At 52.6% G+C, this 16879-nt stretch overlaps 3 protein-coding genes across 19 annotated transcripts in view; 2 read left to right on the forward strand and 1 right to left on the reverse strand.

The window, feature by feature from the left end:
- The window catches only part of NDRG4 (NDRG family member 4), a 29598-nt gene extending 22751 nt beyond the window's left edge, over window positions 1-6847 (forward strand). For 4 of the 7 annotated variants that reach the window (XM_053915112.2, XM_045188349.3, XM_024551392.4 and 1 more), the window contains 10 exons: window positions 737-823; window positions 900-956; window positions 1353-1456; window positions 1889-1945; window positions 2033-2084; window positions 2920-2967; window positions 3147-3182; window positions 3297-3348; window positions 4626-4664; window positions 5494-6847. In XM_053915112.2, the coding sequence (XP_053771087.1) occupies window positions 737-823; window positions 900-956; window positions 1353-1456; window positions 1889-1945; window positions 2033-2084; window positions 2920-2967; window positions 3147-3182; window positions 3297-3348; window positions 4626-4664; window positions 5494-5648 (687 nt within the window). In that variant the 3' untranslated portion in view covers window positions 5649-6847. The remainder of the gene's footprint in view (window positions 1-736; window positions 824-899; window positions 957-1352; window positions 1457-1888; window positions 1946-2032; window positions 2085-2919; window positions 2968-3146; window positions 3183-3296; window positions 3349-4625; window positions 4665-5493) is intronic. The other 3 variants (XM_045188350.3, XM_024551393.4, XM_024551395.4) reach the window with 1 other exon arrangement.
- Window positions 6848-9092: 2245 nt separating this feature from the next.
- On the forward strand, window positions 9093-16427 carry SETD6 (SET domain containing 6, protein lysine methyltransferase). Of its 4 annotated transcripts, none has more exons than XR_008425860.2 (10): window positions 9093-9176; window positions 9386-9496; window positions 9583-9727; window positions 9804-9945; window positions 10085-10279; window positions 10408-10528; window positions 11043-11223; window positions 11374-11516; window positions 12206-13104; window positions 14057-16427. XR_008425860.2 is itself a non-coding variant. In XM_053916148.2 (9 exons), the coding sequence occupies exons 1-9, from the start codon at window positions 9150-9152 to the stop codon at window positions 12509-12511; spliced, it is 1371 nt and encodes a 456-aa protein (XP_053772123.1). In that variant the 5' UTR covers window positions 9093-9149; the 3' UTR covers window positions 12512-16427. The 4 variants fall into 4 exon arrangements, 1 of the variants encoding a protein (XP_053772123.1); XR_008425861.2 differs by having other exon boundaries at window positions 12206-12678; window positions 12961-16427; XR_008425862.2 differs by having other exon boundaries at window positions 12206-12678.
- Window positions 14197-16879, reverse strand: part of CNOT1 (CCR4-NOT transcription complex subunit 1) — a 74133-nt gene continuing 71450 nt past the window's right edge. For all 8 annotated transcript variants that reach the window (XM_053916142.1, XM_053916141.2, XM_053916145.1 and 5 more), the window contains 3 exons: window positions 16094-16226; window positions 14693-14827; window positions 14197-14538 (listed from right to left, as the gene is read on the reverse strand). In XM_053916142.1, the coding sequence (XP_053772117.1) occupies window positions 14460-14538; window positions 14693-14827; window positions 16094-16226 (347 nt within the window). In that variant the 3' untranslated portion in view covers window positions 14197-14459. The remainder of the gene's footprint in view (window positions 14539-14692; window positions 14828-16093; window positions 16227-16879) is intronic.

The raw sequence follows: 16879 nt of genomic DNA on the forward strand, positions 1-16879 counted from the left end.
CAGTGCTTAGCCATTTTGCCAGCTGTAGACTGTTTCCTGGCACCTCCGCCTTGATGTGACCGGAGGGCTGTAGGTGTCCTGCCCCCGAACACCCGCAAACGGCTGAACAGAAAATGCAGGTCCCTCTTACCACGTCTCGCTGAACTGGCTTTGGCTCCCACATAATCAACATTACTAGGGCTTCCTTGTCTATAAAAAACCAAAATGTTCTCTCTTTTTTTAAGATTTTATTTATTTATTTTAGAGAGGAGGAAAGGAGGGAGAGAGGGAGAGAAACATCAGTGCGTGGTCGCTTCTCTAGCGCCCCCTACTGGGGACCTGACCTGGCCCACAACCCAGGCCTGTGCCCTGTCTGGGAATTGAACTGGTGACCCTTTGGTTCACAGGCCAGTGCTCAATCCACTGAGCTACAGCAGCCAGGGCCAAGATGTTCTATTGAAGATGTTTAATCCTCAGTTTTACAAAAGCAGCATCTCCAAAGACATATGAAAAGGGGTGAAAAACAGTGATATAGGTACAGATTCAAAATAAATCAAAGAATTTTGGAAGGTTCCTGTTGGGCAAGATGAGCGAGGGCAGCTGGAAGTGGAGCCCACCCAGGTTCCCAGCTGTGGCCAGTTGGGCCCACCTGTGAGACTGGGCCAGAATTTTACAGCCTGTTTAGTGGGCGGGAGGTTTGGGGCTACCTGCAACCTGTCCCGCCGCCCCCCCAAGCCCTGTCTTCCTGTCATGGCAGCTTATCTTCCCCGACCTGGTGGAGGGGCTGGTGCTGATGAACATCGATCCCAATGGCAAAGGCTGGATCGACTGGGCTGCCACCAAAGTGAGCATGGTCCACCTGGCTGGGGGTGGGGGCAGGGACAGGCGGCTCTCACACTGACCTCCACCTTGGCCTGCAGCTCTCTGGCCTGACCAGCACGTTACCTGACACGGTGCTATCTCACCTCTTCAGCCAGGTGAGGGCGTGGGACCACACTCACAGGCGCCAGGGCTGGCCGGGCTGGTGGTCCTGGGGAGCCTCGGCAGCTGCCGAAGGACCTGGCTGTGCCGCCTCCCAGCGGGGCAGGGGAAGGGGGGCAGGGGGTTATGTGGCATCTGACCTGTCCTACTCTGTCCTCTGCTGGGACCATGGTTCTGGAGCATCTGAGGGACAGGTGGGGGAGGCCTCCTCCTGCCGCTCTGTGGACCCTCTCCTCCCCTCCATGGGTCCTGCCTCCCACATTTGGGGGGGCTCCACTCCCCTCCCTGCCGGGAGTGGTCAAAGGCTGCTCTGGCCGTGACACCCGCCCCGCCCCCTCTCAGCCCACATCCCCACCCATGTGCTCTGTCTGTCCCCTCCGTCCCGGGCCCAGGAGGAGCTGGTGAACAACTCGGAGCTGGTGCAGAGCTACCGGCAGCAGATCGGGAACGTGGTGAACCAGGCCAACCTGCAGCTGTTCTGGAACATGTACAACAGGTGCGGGCACGGGGCAGGGCTCCATGGCACCCAGGGCTCCTTCTCGTGGGGACCCCTCGCCACAACCACCCCCGAGAGGGGCAGCAGACACACGCCTGCTGTGTGCAGGGCGCTGCACAGTCAGTGCAGAAGGAGCAGCCCGATTCCTACAGCCTAGGTGGTGCCCATCCAAGCAGCCCTGGAGGAGGGGTGGGGAGAGCCAAATGTGAGGGCCCATGTGGCATGAGTTTGGGGGTCTGGGAAGAAGTCATGCATGAGGGGAGCCCTGAAGGCTCCTGTTGATGCAGAGCAGGTTCTTGTCTACCTGTGTTACCAGCCAGCGCCTCCAGGGATGTTGGGCCTGATTGCCACAGTGGGGGAGGGAGATTGGGGAAGGGCTGAAATCCCCCATCCAGTCCTGGAATGACCGACCACCTCTGCCTCTCCCTGCAGCCGCAGAGACCTGGACATCAACCGGCCTGGAACGGTGCCTAATGCCAAGACTCTGCGGTGAGTGTCCCCTCGCCCTGTAGCCTCGCCCCGCCTCCCTCCGCCACTGGCGCCCAGGCCAGACGGCTTCCCCCTCTGTGCCCGCAGCTGCCCCGTGATGCTGGTGGTTGGGGACAACGCACCTGCGGAGGATGGGGTGGTGAGTGAGGCGTTGTGCCCTGGCTGGGGGTGGGGATGGGAGTGAGGGGGTCATGGGCCCCTGGCCAGCACTGAATTCTTGCCCCAGCGCCTCAGGCGGACCTCAGGGACAGGCCCGACGGTGGGTGCCTCATCCTACTGCCCCAGCACCGGGCCCCGTGTCGGCGCCTGCCACAACCCTGATCCTGCAGGCAAGGGAGGCCTGGGGACCCCCTCTCGCCACCTGGCAACAGGCCCAGAGACTAAGATCTGTCTTTTCTCTAAAACCTGGTCCATTCATTGTGAAATAGGTAATTTCTGAGCATAAAGGCAGTCCCCTTTGACCACTGTGCTTGGGAATCGTGTGTCCCCCTCACCTAGGAACTCTGGGAACGGACAGCCTGGGGGTTCATGGCCCCTCAGCACAGAGGGTCGGGCTCCAGGAGTGCCCTCCTCAGCCCTCTGTGTGCAGGGAGCTAGCTGGCCGTCTCCTGGCTCTGGGTTGGCTTGCCGCCTCAACCCAGGCACAGGCCTTGAGGCTGGCTCCTGCGGTCCCAGGTGCTTTCCCAGCCAGTCCTGCCCAAGTGGCCCCCGCTCCCTGTGGGGATGCTGCCAAGCCCCCCAGCAGTTGTGAATAGAGTTCAAGGTCCTCGGGCCCCTGGGAAGGCGGGGCAGGGAGGTGAACCCTCAGCCAGGGCCTACGAGCTGGCCTGGGTCTGTCCCCACACTCCCTGTAGGCACCAACAGAGCCCCCAGCTCTGCAGACACAATCTGCATCAGCAATTGGGGCAGGGGCTCCCCTCCCCGCTCAGGGGCCGGGGCGCCTCCCTCTGCTGAAACTGGATGCTTGTCCTCAGGTGGAGTGCAACTCCAAACTGGACCCAACTACCACGACTTTCCTGAAGGTGAGACCCTCCTCTCTGGCCCTAGGCCAGCTCCCCGAACCTTGAGCCTGGCCCCGGGAGGGGCCTGCCTGGGGTCCCAGCGGGGGTCGTATGTCTGGTCAGTGGGCCTGTCCAGGTATGAGGGCCTGGCAAGGGGCGGGGCAGCCCCTGCTCCGCTCACCTCTCCCTCTCCCCTGCAGATGGCAGATTCCGGGGGGCTCCCCCAGGTCACACAGGTGAGAGACTCTTAGCCCTTCCTCCCTTACCTAGCCTGGGCTGGGGGAAGCCTCCCTCCTCCCCCTAGTCTTAGACAGCCAGTCAAAGCCTGTGTCTGTCCCTCCTTCCCACAGCCGGGGAAGCTGACTGAAGCCTTCAAGTACTTCCTGCAAGGCATGGGCTATAGTAAGTACACTGCCACCCCAGCCCACCCCAGCACCTGGTGACAGGCAGCACGGCGGGAGGGGGGAGCTGGAACCTGTTAGGTGTTGCTGAGCAGCCTGTGTGAGGACAAGCGCTGTGTGCTGGGGACCTAGATGCTGGGTCACTCACCACACACTCCCCCTGTGGCTGGGGACACACAAAGGCCTGCCAGGCCATCTCCACCTACATTGTAAGTTGATCAGCCCAGGCCTTGCCCGGCTCTCCCGGGGCCCTGGGGAGGCTCTGGGGCGCCATGACACAGCCGGGCCTATTCGGATGCGGGGCTCTTCTCCCAGCCCTGGGGAACCAGGGCCCAGGCTGGGTCCTGTGGGGGAAGCCTGCCTGAAGGTGTCATGTACACCATCCACCCTCTGCCAGGCCTCCAGCACCTGAGAAGGGCTTTGGTCACAGGTGCATGGGAAGAGTGGACTGTGGAGTCTGGGGCCTGGCGAGGCATGTGGGGCTGTCCGGGTGTTAGGAGAGCTGAAGGTGGCTGGACTTGGGGGGTGGTCTGAAGATTCTGGGGATATAAGGGGCTGTAAGGGCTGCGGGTTGCACTGGCCCCGCCCTGCCCCTCCCGTCTCCGGACTTCCCCTGTGCTCAGATGCAGGTTTTGCTTGTGTGTGTGCCTAACACACACACACCCTCCCCTCCATAACCCTCTCCCTGGCTTTTTGTTCCCCTCAGATGGCAGCCTCTGGAGCTCGGGCCTGGGTGCGAGCACAGGCCTGTGGGGGAAGGGAGGCAGGCACACCCAGGAACAGCTCTCCCTCCGGCCCCCAGGGGCCTGCCGCCTCTCTGTGCAGAAGTAGGGCAAGGAGGCCAAGGCTGGTCGCGTGGATGAGCAATGCCTGTCAGGGCCCTGGGAGAAATCCCGCCGGGGCTTGGGAGGTCACGCAGGCCTCTCCATTCTGTACCCGGGGGACTGAGGCCCAGCAGAAAGGTGGGGGTGCTGGGCAAGGATGTGGACGTCAGCACCTCAGTGCCGCCGCCTGGCTGGAGAGGCAGGGGGCCAGAGAAGTGCCCCCAGCCTGCTGCCGGGGCTTCTAAGGCCAGGTTGAGATCAGTCTGTGCTGTGTGGTGCCTTCCGTGGCTGCTGCGTGGTGGGTGGGCAGGAGTTTGGCCCTGCCCCCAGCCCCTGGTGCCTGTCCTTGGTCTTATCTCTGGTCCATCCCAACACCCCAGCATCACCGGACCACGCTCCTCACTGTGTTCTGTCTCCCCCACCCCTGCCTCTCTGGCTCTGTCTTCTCTCTCAGTTGCATACTTGAAGGACCGAAGGCTGAGTGGAGGAGCAGGTAGCCCTGCAGCCCCTCCCCTGATGCATGGACTCTGCCCCCAGGCTCGCCTGGCTCCTTCCTCTGTGCTGTGCCAGTCAGACCACACCTCGCTGTGGTTTGGAACCTTCTCCTGTCCTGCTTACTTCCAGAGCCCAAACAGTCCTGCTCATCTGCAGCTCCTGGGCCGAGTGGGGGCTTTGTCCCTTTTTAGGGCTGTTGATTGGCTGGGCTTTAGGGCCGTTTTGCTTCTAGGTTGCCCTGGGCTGTGTGGCTTCCAGAGCTCTGGCAGGTGGAACCAGACTCTCTCAGAGGTTGAGCCTAGCTCGGCCCTGGGGGAAGGGGCACCCTGCTGTGCCTGAGTGGCCGGTTGAGTTCAGGAGGGCTGAGTCTCGCTTGTGAAACTCTGGATGAGGGCAGAAATGGGGTTTGGGGCAGTATGAGGCCACCGCAGCTTGTCCTCCTTCACAGAAGTCACCCACTCCCCCAGCCCCATCGTCCTCTCGAGACAGACGTTGCTGAAATCGGGACCCGTCCTTACACCAGCTCTGGGAGACTCGGCCAACTCCCACCAACCTGGCCCTGGCTGTAGCTCTGGCCAGCTGTGGTGAAAGGGTCTGGTTGGTGCCCACGGACCCTGGTCCCTGGACCTTCGGCTCCCTCACTGTCGCTGAGTTGCATGCCTTGGGTTTGACAGAGCAGATGCCACAGCCCTGGCCTGGGATGGGCCCCTTGTGCCGTTGGAAGAACAAGTCTCGCTGGCCGCTTTGCTTGTGTGAATCCTTCTCCCGCTTGCCGGTGCCCGGCCCTGCCTGCTGGGCCTCACGCTGGGTCCCTTCTCTGTCCACAGTGCCCTCGGCCAGCATGACCCGTCTCGCCCGCTCTCGGACTGCGTCCCTCACCAGTGCCAGCTCGGTGGATGGCAGCCGCCCACAGGCCTGCACCCACTCGGAGAGTAGCGAGGGGCTGGGCCAGGTCAACCACACTATGGAGGTGTCCTGCTGAAGCCCTCAGTCCCCCAAAGACGCCCACGTGCCCCCCGCCCTCATTGAAGTCCCACTGCCATCCCCGCACCAGCTCCTTTTCTCTTTTATTTCCATGAGGGCGAAGGGGAGGAAGTGTGGCTACGTCTCTTAGATGCTACCGCAGAGCAGTCTCCAGAGGGTCCCCCACCCCTGCCTCACTCACCTTGTTGACTTGGCTAACCTGACCCCTCTCTTCCAACTCCCCAAGCCCTGGGCAGGAAGGGGATCTGCCAAGGAAAGACTGAGTCCTTCCCTGGCCAGGATCCAGGATAATAATATCCTGGATTAAACAAAGAGTGTGGGATGACCCCCTTGGGTAGGCAGGTGTGGGGCAAGGTGGGGTGGGGTTGTGAGGGGATGGGTGCAGGAGCAGGGTGCAGCTCAGGCACTGGCTGGAGAACCAGGACACAGCAGCAGGGAGCAGCCCTGGAGCTCTGCAGAGCCCCCTCACCTGCCCAGCCCCTCCACCAAGCACATCTGTTTTTGTCTTGTAGCACAGGTGACAATCATCTGAACAGTAGCCACAAGGGGGCGCTCCTACCAGGCCACGGTTTTTGCTGGTGCTGTCGGGGCCAGGCAGGCAGGGGCTGAAGGAGGTTTCTCTGTCTAACGGAAACAAAACAGAGGACCCTGGGGGCCAGAACCCTACAGACTGTCTCTCCCAGGTCATGCACTCCGCCACCTCCTGGCCCTGTCCCGTTTCTGAGCCAAGGCCCTGAAGCAGAAAGGCTCCTGGTCTTCCGTCTCCATAGGACCGTGGCTTGGGGGCTGAGGTTACTACTGGGATGGCCAGTGAGGAGGATTGGGTGTCCCCCTGAAAACGCTACGCAGTCTGCCTGTGAGAGCCAGCATGTGACCACAGGCAGCAGTGGCTGAAAGTCCCAACAGATCCCTTTTTGCCTCCAGGTTCCATGGAGGGCAATATGGCCAAGACCGCCAGAAACATGTGGCCCCTAGGGGGAGTCCTGGTAGAGTTACACCAGCCTTTCCCCTCGGCATCCCTAAGAAAGAATGTTTAGAGCAGGCCCAGGATAGCAAGACTTCCCCAGGCCCGTCACCATCTCAGACGGCTGGAGTGGCTGGGGCTGGGGCTCGCTGGACCCCAGGGTGGGGGGGAAGGCTCCCACATGCCCCAGCCCCCTCCTGCCCCCTGACGCCCAGGACGGTGCCACGTGTTCCCCATCCACCACCTCACCAGGTAGACTCTCCCAGCCCAGAAACCAGAAGCCACTGGTCTCAGAGCCTCAATCCACATCCATAAACCCCAAAACAAATCAAAAGAGAGGGGAGGAAGCTATGAAAATTGGGGGGGCTGGGATGTGTGTATGTGGGGGGAGGGTGCTCTGAGGCTGGGAAGACACCCGCATCCATGTTCCCTCTGCACATATACCAGCCTCCCTCCTATAATCTTAAGCCATTGCTAGACTGCTCTAGAGCCTGGTGGGGTGTTAGTCTGTCCCCAGTTCTGTTCACTCACGTGCTTCCTTTGAATATCGGATGTGACTGTTTGCGAAGCTGGTAGACCTAATCCCTCTTACTGTAGATAACGCTGCAAGTTGGAATTTTTTTTTTTTTTTTTGCTGTGTTCTTTCAGATGAGATATCTATAAATATCTATACATTATATATATATGTATATTGGGTTCCTCCTGTGTGTGGTTTTTCCATTGGAGGTTGTCTCTTTGGTCAAAGTGAACTTTTAATGGAGTTTATTATTTTTCCTCTCTGTACAGTGAAGAGCCTAATTTTGTGTATTCTAGTGGCCGATGTTATGAGACTCAGAAATGACAAACTGTTAAGACAAATAAAAAACCCTTGTCAACGTAGAAGGCGTTAACTGTGCTGAAAAACGAATAAAGACACTGAGAAGAATTTGAGTCAAGTGATGTCATGCCCACTGGGAGGATTTCAAAAAGAGAGTGTCCAGGCTGGCAAGGCTGGTGCTGCTTGGGTACACCTCCATATTTCCACTTCTGGTCCCTTACATTAATTCTACAGGCTAGGTATTCACTGTCTCAGTTTCACAGCCCATCCGAGGAAACTGAGCCTCAGGGTAAGGGGTTTCCCCGAATAAAGCCAAGTGGGCAGCTGGCCTTGGCATTGTTTGACTTTGAAACACAAGCCTGTAACCTGTGTATTCCTGGCCGCCTTATTTTTTTCTTTTTAATCCTCATCCGAGGATATGTTCATTGATTTGAGAGACAGAGAAAAACATTGATTGGTTGCCTCCACAGGCACCCCTGACTGGGGATTGCACCTGCAACCTAGGTATCTGCCCTGACCGAGGATCTAACCTGCAGATCCTTTTGGCGTATGGGGAGGATGCTCCAGCCAACCCGACCACCTAACCAGGGCACGCACTGCCTCATTTTCTTAAATTTAACAGCAGCTACTCCTTCCCCACGTTTAACCACTTCTGATTCACTCAGCCATTTACCCAGTTCAGTTCCTGCTGTGTCGGCTCATAAAGCGAGTAAATAAAACCCACGATGTGCTGTGCATTAAGTGAAAACAGGGATACACTAGCCAGTGTGACAGGTGTTACAGTGCCAGCACATGGAATTCTGAAACAGATGTGTGGGCGTGGCTGCCTGCCCCCAAGACTCCCAGTACCAGAGTTTGGTAAAAAGGAAAGGAATTATTTTAAAGTTACACGGATTTACTGTACTTTGCCATGTATAATGCAGACCCACGTTTTTGGCCCAAACTTTAAGGGAAAAAAATCTTTTAACTTTTTAATTCAATTTTTATTTATGTTTAGGTACTTGTTTTTTGTGTGTTATAAAGGAATTTTTGCATTTATTTTTGAACATTACAAGAAATTGTAACAATTACAAAACACAAGAACAGATACAAGAAATTTTATGGGCTGGTTACAAATTAGTACTACCCATGTATAATGCGCATCCTTATTTTTCCCTAAAAAATTTGGGCAAAAAGTGCACAAAGTAAGGTAGAATAATGGCGGGATTCTGCCATTCAGTCCCTTTCAAATACTCACACACACACTCCTGCCTCTCTTTTGTCAAATCAGGCCAGTTTTCAGAATACAACAGTCAGAGCTCAGCATCCCCCTGGACTCAGTTCAGAGATCATTTTTTTTTAAAGAAGGAGGCAGGCGGGCGCCCACCTGGGAGTGCGCCCAGCTGCAGTCGCACTACCCGAAGGTCTCAGCTGTCGATACCAAAGAGAAGGGATGCGTCTGGCTCAGAACCAGGCTCGAGGTGACATGGGGACATACCTTCAGGCAGCTGACCGCGCGTTTTCTAAGCCCAAATGGGGACACCCAGACTCGCAGAAAAACCGGACTAGGTACAAACCCCTCCTCGTCTCCTGCCTAGGATTTGAAATGAGCCCCACGTGGTCTGCGTGGCGGGTGGGGCTATGGGTCCCGCTCCCTTATAGTCCTGCCTCGGGGTGGGGCCAGGGACGGCGGAAGTGTCGTGTGGATCACCGGACGCGGAGCCGCGCGCTCTCCAACCATGGCGGTTCAGGCAAAGCGCCGGCGGGTGAGTGGTGCGCGCCCGGCGGAGGCCCACCGCTCCGCCCAGTGCCTCGCGCTGCTCCGCCAGGAGTCTGTCCCGCGCGGGGGTCTCCTTCACTTCCTCGTTCCCATCCCCCACCCAGAGCCCTTCCTTCCTCCGTGCATGCCGCTGTCTCCCCCTCTCCCAGCGTGCGCTCCACGGTGAGGCCTCGCCAGTGAGCTCGGTTGTCTTAGGTGACAGGGCCTGTGGGCGTCGGCGAGGATAACGACCCGGACCCGGACCCAGACCCGGTGGCCGGCTTCCTGAGCTGGTGCCGGCGCGTGGGGCTGGACCTGAGTCCTAAGGTGAGTGAGAGTTGGGCCGGGAGACGGGGCCGGCGCGCGGGCCAGCTCTGATCCTCTGCTCCCCAACCCCCTCGGCCCCTACTTAGGTGGCGGTGAGCCGGCAGGGCACGGTGGCCGGCTACGGCATGGTGGCCCGGGAGTACGTACAGCCCGGGGACCTGCTGTTCGCGGTGCCGCGGGCCGCGCTGCTGTCGCAGTACACCTGCTCGATCAGCGGCCTGCTGGAGCGAGGTGGGCTCTCCGGCGGGGGTGGGCCCCCAGGCGGGCTCGCGGGCCGCGCCATGGCTCTCATTGCTGTCTCCCCCAGAGCGAGGCGCACTTCAGAGCCAGTCGGGCTGGGTGCCACTGCTGCTGGCGCTGCTCCACGAGCTGCAGGCCCCGGCCTCACCCTGGAGCCCCTACTTCGCGCTCTGGCCCGAGCTGGGCCGCTTGGAGCACCCCATGTTCTGGTGAGAGCCGTAGGGGGCGCTGGGGAGCGCCGGTGCTCCGTAGCCTGGCTGGGGTCGCCCGGGCCCGGGGACAGGGCTGCCTCCCGAGCCGTGGTCCCGGAGGGTGTGTAAAGGGAACCTTGGTGGGGTGTCCCTGCAGGCCCGAGGAGGAGCGCCGGCGGTTGCTGCAAGGCACAGGGGTACCTGAGGCGGTGGAAAAGGATTTGGCCAACATCCGCAGCGAGTACTACTCCATCGTCCTGCCCTTCATGGAAGCCCACCCCGACCTGTTCAGCCCCAGGGTTCGCTCCCTGGAGCTCTACCACCAGCTCGTGGCTCTCGTGATGGCCTACAGGTCAGTGAGCAGAGTTGCGGAAACACGTTTTCCTTCGAGCTCTACCGAGGGACGCGGGGAAAGAACAGCGAACGCCACCCCCAGCCTCTCACTCTGTACACTGGGCTTAGCCAGGTTCTTTCTGGTAGCTTTCAGGAACCACTGGAGGAGGAGGAGGATGAGAAGGAGCCAAACCCCCCTTTGATGGTGCCTGCTGCCGACATCCTAAACCACTTAGCCAATCACAATGCCAATCTAGAATACTCCTCCGTGAGTGGAACCCCCCCCTCCTTCTTGTCCTGTGCAGATTCAGGAGTGCCTGTCACTTATGCGCCTGGTAATTGGGCTAAATGGGCTCCAGTTTCCTTGTCCTAAAAAGGTGAAGCTAGCGCCTCCCGTATGTATTCATTTGTATATTCCAGTGGTTAGCTCCTCGTATAGACACTCATTTGCATATTCCCGTGAAGTAGTTTGAGCACAAAACATCTCCTAGCTCTCAAAGTTGTGGGTAACCCTGACAAACTTGCCTACCATCGGTGTTACTTGGCGCCGGAGGTCCCTGCTCTGCACAATGCCAGGGCTCGGCTGTGGAGAGCCGGTCTGCGGTTTCGGTACCAGGGCTGGTTATGTGGGTCCTGTTCCTGTGTGGACAGTCACCGTTGGGGGTAAGCACAGCAGTAGTCCCATCACTGAACTAAACCTGCTGGAGGGTCTTCCTCAGAGGGGAGGAACCACGCAGCTGGTCTGGGAAGAGCCTGGTCCCAGTGTCTCCCTTCCATTCCAGAATTGTCTTCGGATGGTGGCTACTCAGCCCATTCCTAAAGGCCATGAGATTTTCAACACTTACGGGAAAATGGCTAATTGGCAACTGATTCATATGTACGGTTTTGTTGAACCATACCCTGACAACACAGATGACACAGCTGACATTCAGATGGTGACAGTTCGTGAGGCAGCTTTACAGGGTGAGCAGTTAACTCAATCTTGGGTATTTGGATGTGCATCTGTCCCCGCCCCAGGTGCTTTGCTACAGGGCAGTTTATTTTTGTAGACTAGGCGGTAGACCGCGGGGAGCTCTCTGGCACACAGACTTCACATTACTTCCCTGCCTGCAGGAACGAAAGGCGACGCTGAAAGGCTCCTGCTGCAAGAACGCTGGGATTACTTATGCAGACTGGAGATGGTAGGGGAGGAGGGAGCCTTTGTGATCGGATGGGAAGAGGTGCTGACTGAAGAGGAACTGACCACCACACTCAAGGTAGAGGGCTGAAAACGGCCACTTAATTCTAAAAGTAGGCCCACATATTTGGTTGGCCAAAAAGTCTGTTTTTCCCCCTATAATGGCTCTAATAGTGCTTAGTTGTGTTTAACTTCATTTGAAACAATTTTGTTAGATTGTATTGTGACAGCTGTTACATCAGCGTATATTTAAAAAAAAAATTTTGTGCAGCCATAATAGTGAAAATGGAACATAAGCAACATTTTCAGCATATTATGCTCTATTATTTCAAGAAAGTAAAAACGCCACTGAAAATGCAAAAACAAGATCTGTGCAGCGTGTGGAGAAGGTGCTGTACTGTCAAAAGTGGTTTGCAAAGTTTTTGTTTTGTTGAAGTTGGCCAAGTGATTTTTTGCTGTGGGGCTGTCTGATACATTGGAAGATGTTTAGCAGCACCCCTGGCCTCTACCCACTAGAAGCCAGTAACATACTCAGAATACCCAAATCCATGAAGTTATTGGTCAAAATGAAAATGTGCCTTTCACAGAAAAAATGTTATGGACTTTTTAGCCAACCTGGTATTTAGGAGCTGAGGCCAGGTGGGGACAAAGGAGGGATGAAGGGAAGGGGAAACTTGAATGCTGCCAAGAAAGGTTGGCTTCTCTACATGAATTTCAGAAACATACCAGCAGCGCACCCCAAGTTAAGGGCCCTATTGCTGTTTCTAGGTGCTGTGCATGCCTGCAGAGGAGTTCAGAGAGTTTAAAGACCAGGATGGATGGGGAGATGAGGACAGGGAAGAGGACAGCCTGACAATCACAAATATTCCCAAGCTCAAAGAATCATGGAAGCAGCTTCTACGGGACAGTGTTCTGTTGACCCTGCAAACCTATGCCACAGACTTAAAAACTGAGCAAGACTTAGTCAGTAATAAGGAGGTGTACACCAAACTCAGCTGGAGGGAACAACAGGCCTTACAGGTTCGTTATGGCCAGAAGATGATCTTACACCACTTGCTGGAACTGACAAGTTGAGCTAATAAGCAGGTTCCCTGTGCCTGGAACATCCATGAGAAGAACTTGATTCTAAGCTGATACTCATTGATGCTCAAAAAGGAGGAAATTCTGGATCTTTAGGTTTGCTTTTTCTTATTAAATACCAGAAGGAAAAGGAACAAAGGTGTGTTAAGATGAACTCTGAGGTAAGGGGACGTGTTTAAGGGTTGGGGACAGCAGACTTGGGAAGTGCTAATTGTCACCAAAACCAATACCCGCTTTTTTAGTTATTACCATTGTTATAATTTTTTTAAAAATTTGGATCAATACTTTATAGCTGTTTTGTTTTCAATTTGAACCAAGGTTAGAAATAACGTGAATGGGATCATCAAAGGTCTTATTGTCGTCTAGTGTTTGATAGCATGGACTTTGAAAGGAGACCTGGTGCTTTACCTTTTTAAAAACAAACTTTGTTCCCTTCCTGTTAGAGGACACAGTAATTAAGCGATGCTGCTGGCACCTGGGAGCATCTGCTTTAACCCCTCAGCAATCTGAAGTCTGCCCTAGGTGGCACCGCTCTCCTGCAGGGAAGGAAGCGCAAGACACCAGTGACATTAAAGCCTTACCTTCATGTAAGATTTTGTTTAACCTTGGGCATTTGTCCTCTCTGGCTATAAAACTTGACAGCCATTAAAGGTGTAAAGTATATTATTACAAGTGGGATAAGTTTAAATATATACCTATTCCTTTCTTTTAAATATAGAAGGCATTTAGTAACTGAAGGCATTTAGTAACTGTTAGAGCAGGTTTCTATGGTTAATTTCCTACTACTGTTGAAAAGGAACAGTAAAACACTATGTGTTAAAAAAAAAAAAAAAAAAATCACTTGCTTGTTTGAACATGCCAGATGTTCAAAAGTAGTGGGAAAGAGCTACCATTCAGCAAGAAGCTGGTGGTTCCCAAAGACCTTGGGCTTTGCAGGGGTGGGCTGTCCACTTCCCTCCTCACCTCCAGCACTGGCTGCTGCTACTGAGAAAAGGCACAGTGGACTCACACGTGTGTCACGACTTTAATGTTGCATTGACTACAGTATGCATACACATATAAGGAGGGGAGCTAAAGCCCAGGAACTAAAAAGGCTACAAAATACAACATGGACCAATACATTTACAAAACACTCAAAATCCTTACAAAAGGGACTGACAGTATTGGTCCTTTTGACTTTTTGTTGTTTTTCATTCAACTAAGCCTGGGATAAAAGGGGAGGGCAGTTCATATTATTGGTTCCCTTTCCCCAGTTCACAATTGACAGCAGAGATGGGGGAGCTTTAGGCCTGCTCTGGTTTCCCTTTATAAAAAGGGGATGCTCTCCAGCAGTCAGCTTTAAATTTGAAGAAGGGACAAAGCAAAACCTCATGGGATTGTAACTGTGGGCTCTTTCCAGGTTCTCTGGTATACTAAATTCTACCACATCCACATTTCAACAACTTGATAATTTTCAAGGTCCCCTGTCCACATTAAAAAAATAAGTTACATAATATTTAAACTGGCTTTTTTTTTTTTGCTACTTCTTTGGGACACCAGGAATGTCAGAAGACATGGAGCTACGTCCCCAGACAAGTGCATGGCAGCAGCAGCCTCTTCAATTATAAGCTGGACAGGTACCAGTTTATGTACTTGCCTTGGACATATTTTGCACAAACCCAAGAAGTTCCAGACAAAGGTTTTCTCTGTCATATATTTACACAAGTTCAAAATGATATTCACAGCATTTTCTTAATTTTGGCCAAGAGTCAAAAAATGCATTTAAACTTTGGAACGTGCCCACAGAGACAGGAAACTGACCCAAAAAGTAATTGGGGCAGGTACCCGAGAACCAAAGGGCTGAGAGAAAGTCAGAAGAGCTGAACGGGTTCCTCAGCCAGTCTATGAACGTGGTGCTCTGGGACAGCCAGGCTGATAATTCACAACAGAGATGCGGTTCCATCTAACTGGCACCTGTCCCTTCCATTACTTGCTGAGCCTGCTTCTGTCCCATGCAGCACTGTGCGACCGACTGGAACAACCTGAAGAAGAGAGAGAGTGCAAGTCCATGAGAGAAGTTCAGGCCTGATAATATTTTGTGTCTCAAACAACTACTGCCTGTTTAATCATCCACCAATCTAATGATCCTCATTCTGTCTCGTTCTTAAGACAATTAAAAAATTACTTATAACTTACTTTTCAATTTCTGGGGCACAGTGTACAAACTCATGGTTCCAGAACTTAAATGCTGGATTTTTAATCAGCTCAATGAAGGTAATAAGTAGACCCCAAGGATGTGGCCTATTTACAATCAACCGTTCCAAGAGAACCCTGGAGAAGGAGAGAGTAAGTTAATATACAGAAAAAAACACAGATTCAGGACTACTTCTCCAATACTTATTTTTTGCCTTAACTCTTCTCCCTATTAAACCACATGCAAAAGTTGTTAGCTTTACTGAAGACTAGTGGATCAATCTCTGTACTCTACACTGTATAAGTAATGAACGGAGAATCTAGAGTTAGGAAACCTAGCTTTGAGTCCTGCCTATTCCCCTAAGCCTAAGAGACTAAGTTCTGGTCAAATAAGGACAGTATCAAGGACAGTATCAGATTACATAGTGCAAGAAAGTAATCACTTAAAGAATGCATTCAGCCCTGGCTGGTGTGGCTCAGTGGACTGAGTGCCACTGGCCTGTGAACCGGTCAGGGCACATGCCTGGGTTGCAGGCCAAGCCCTCAGTAGGGGGTGCATGAGAGGCAACCACACATTGATGTTTCTCTTCCTCTTTCTCCCTCCCTTTCTCTAATTTATTTAAAAAATAAAACTGCATTCAACTTAAGGAAATAAACAAATTCTAATGCTATTAGTACGTGTATAAACTGGTACTTTTTTTTGAATGGCCATTTAGTATTGGCTTAAATATTCCTATCTTTTTTACCTAATCAACTGTATTTCTAAATTTATCAAAATAATAAAGCACAAAAACAAAGATTTAAGTTCAAGGAAGTTTACTACAGCTTTATAAATAATCACAAGACAGGACATTATCACTACTTAATTTCCAGTATATAAATGTACTAGACTAGTGTTAAGATCTTAATACCCACAAACTGCCATTAAGTGAAGGGGCAAGTTTAAAAAGTCTGGCCCAATTTGTAAAGTACATGCACCTATACCTCTCACTAGAATCTACCCATTTTTCAATCTCCAGTGGGATGCATCGTCCAAACAATATGCAAAAGATTCCTAACTATTGTTAGGAAAACACAAGTATGATCCTATTATTTCTGCTGCTTAAAAACCTTTTCACCTAGAGGTAATGAAGAAGTCCACACGCTTTAACATGGGCTTTAATAGGCCTGTGTGACTCAGAACTCTGGTTAAAAATTGCACTGCCACCAACACATGACCTTAAAATGTTGGTATCTTGTTGCAAACTACTTTTTATTTCAGCAATGATTACTACCTGTAACTGCATGTCATTCATTGTTCACAACCATATCCCACATTAAACTCATGTAAAAGATGCTCAGAGAATTCATAATAAATGGGCTGAGGCACAACTTAGAAGCATCTGAAAAACAAACCTCTCTTACCTTGTGATCTGTTCTTGGATAGCTTCAGTGTTGGCTTCTGCAAAAAGGTATAGCATGGTGCAGCTGAAGTAGTGAGTGTGGCTATTTGGGTACCGCAGCTGATTTGCTATTGCATTTAAGAAGAGATACCGACCTAGAAATCAAGAAAATCTAGCTTAGTGAGGACTTACTCTATAAGGCCAAGATAAGAAGACAAATCATTCTGACTGGTTAGGATTTAGATTTCTACCACAGGTTTTAAAATTATCCTACAGTTCTTTGGTCCCCAAGAGTTTTTATTTCTGTGCGTTTTATTTCAGTATTTGTACATTAAAAAGTGTTTCCCCCCAAAAGACTTAGTGAAGTGTTTCACTGTTTTAATTTACTAATCTCTTCATTGTCACTTAATAGAAGACAGCTGGATTGTCATTTCTGCCTTTGTCCAATCTGCTCCATTATTACATTTCATGTAGCCTCTGGAAAACTCCATACACTCATTACAAAATAAGTGCAAAAAAAGCCAAGATGTTATGAAAATAGTTTTGACACTCTCACAGCCCTTCTAAAAAGGGTCTTAAACTCCACACCAAGGGTTCTCAGACCACACTTCAAGAACCACTAGTTTAAGCTATATTGGAATGAGTATCAACGCTGCTCAGTTGTCTGCCTCTGCTCAGTATTACTCATGTTTAACATGTCCCTAAAGACTACTCTCTTTATGCTGGGCTCTGGACATAATAATATTCAATTTTATTAAATCTTGACTTTAGGCTGACTCAAATCCCCCTTCTAAAAATGGGCCAACAG

Source organism: Desmodus rotundus, chromosome 12, assembly GCF_022682495.2.
Source record: "Desmodus rotundus isolate HL8 chromosome 12, HLdesRot8A.1, whole genome shotgun sequence".
Lineage (NCBI taxonomy): Eukaryota > Metazoa > Chordata > Mammalia > Chiroptera > Phyllostomidae > Desmodus > Desmodus rotundus.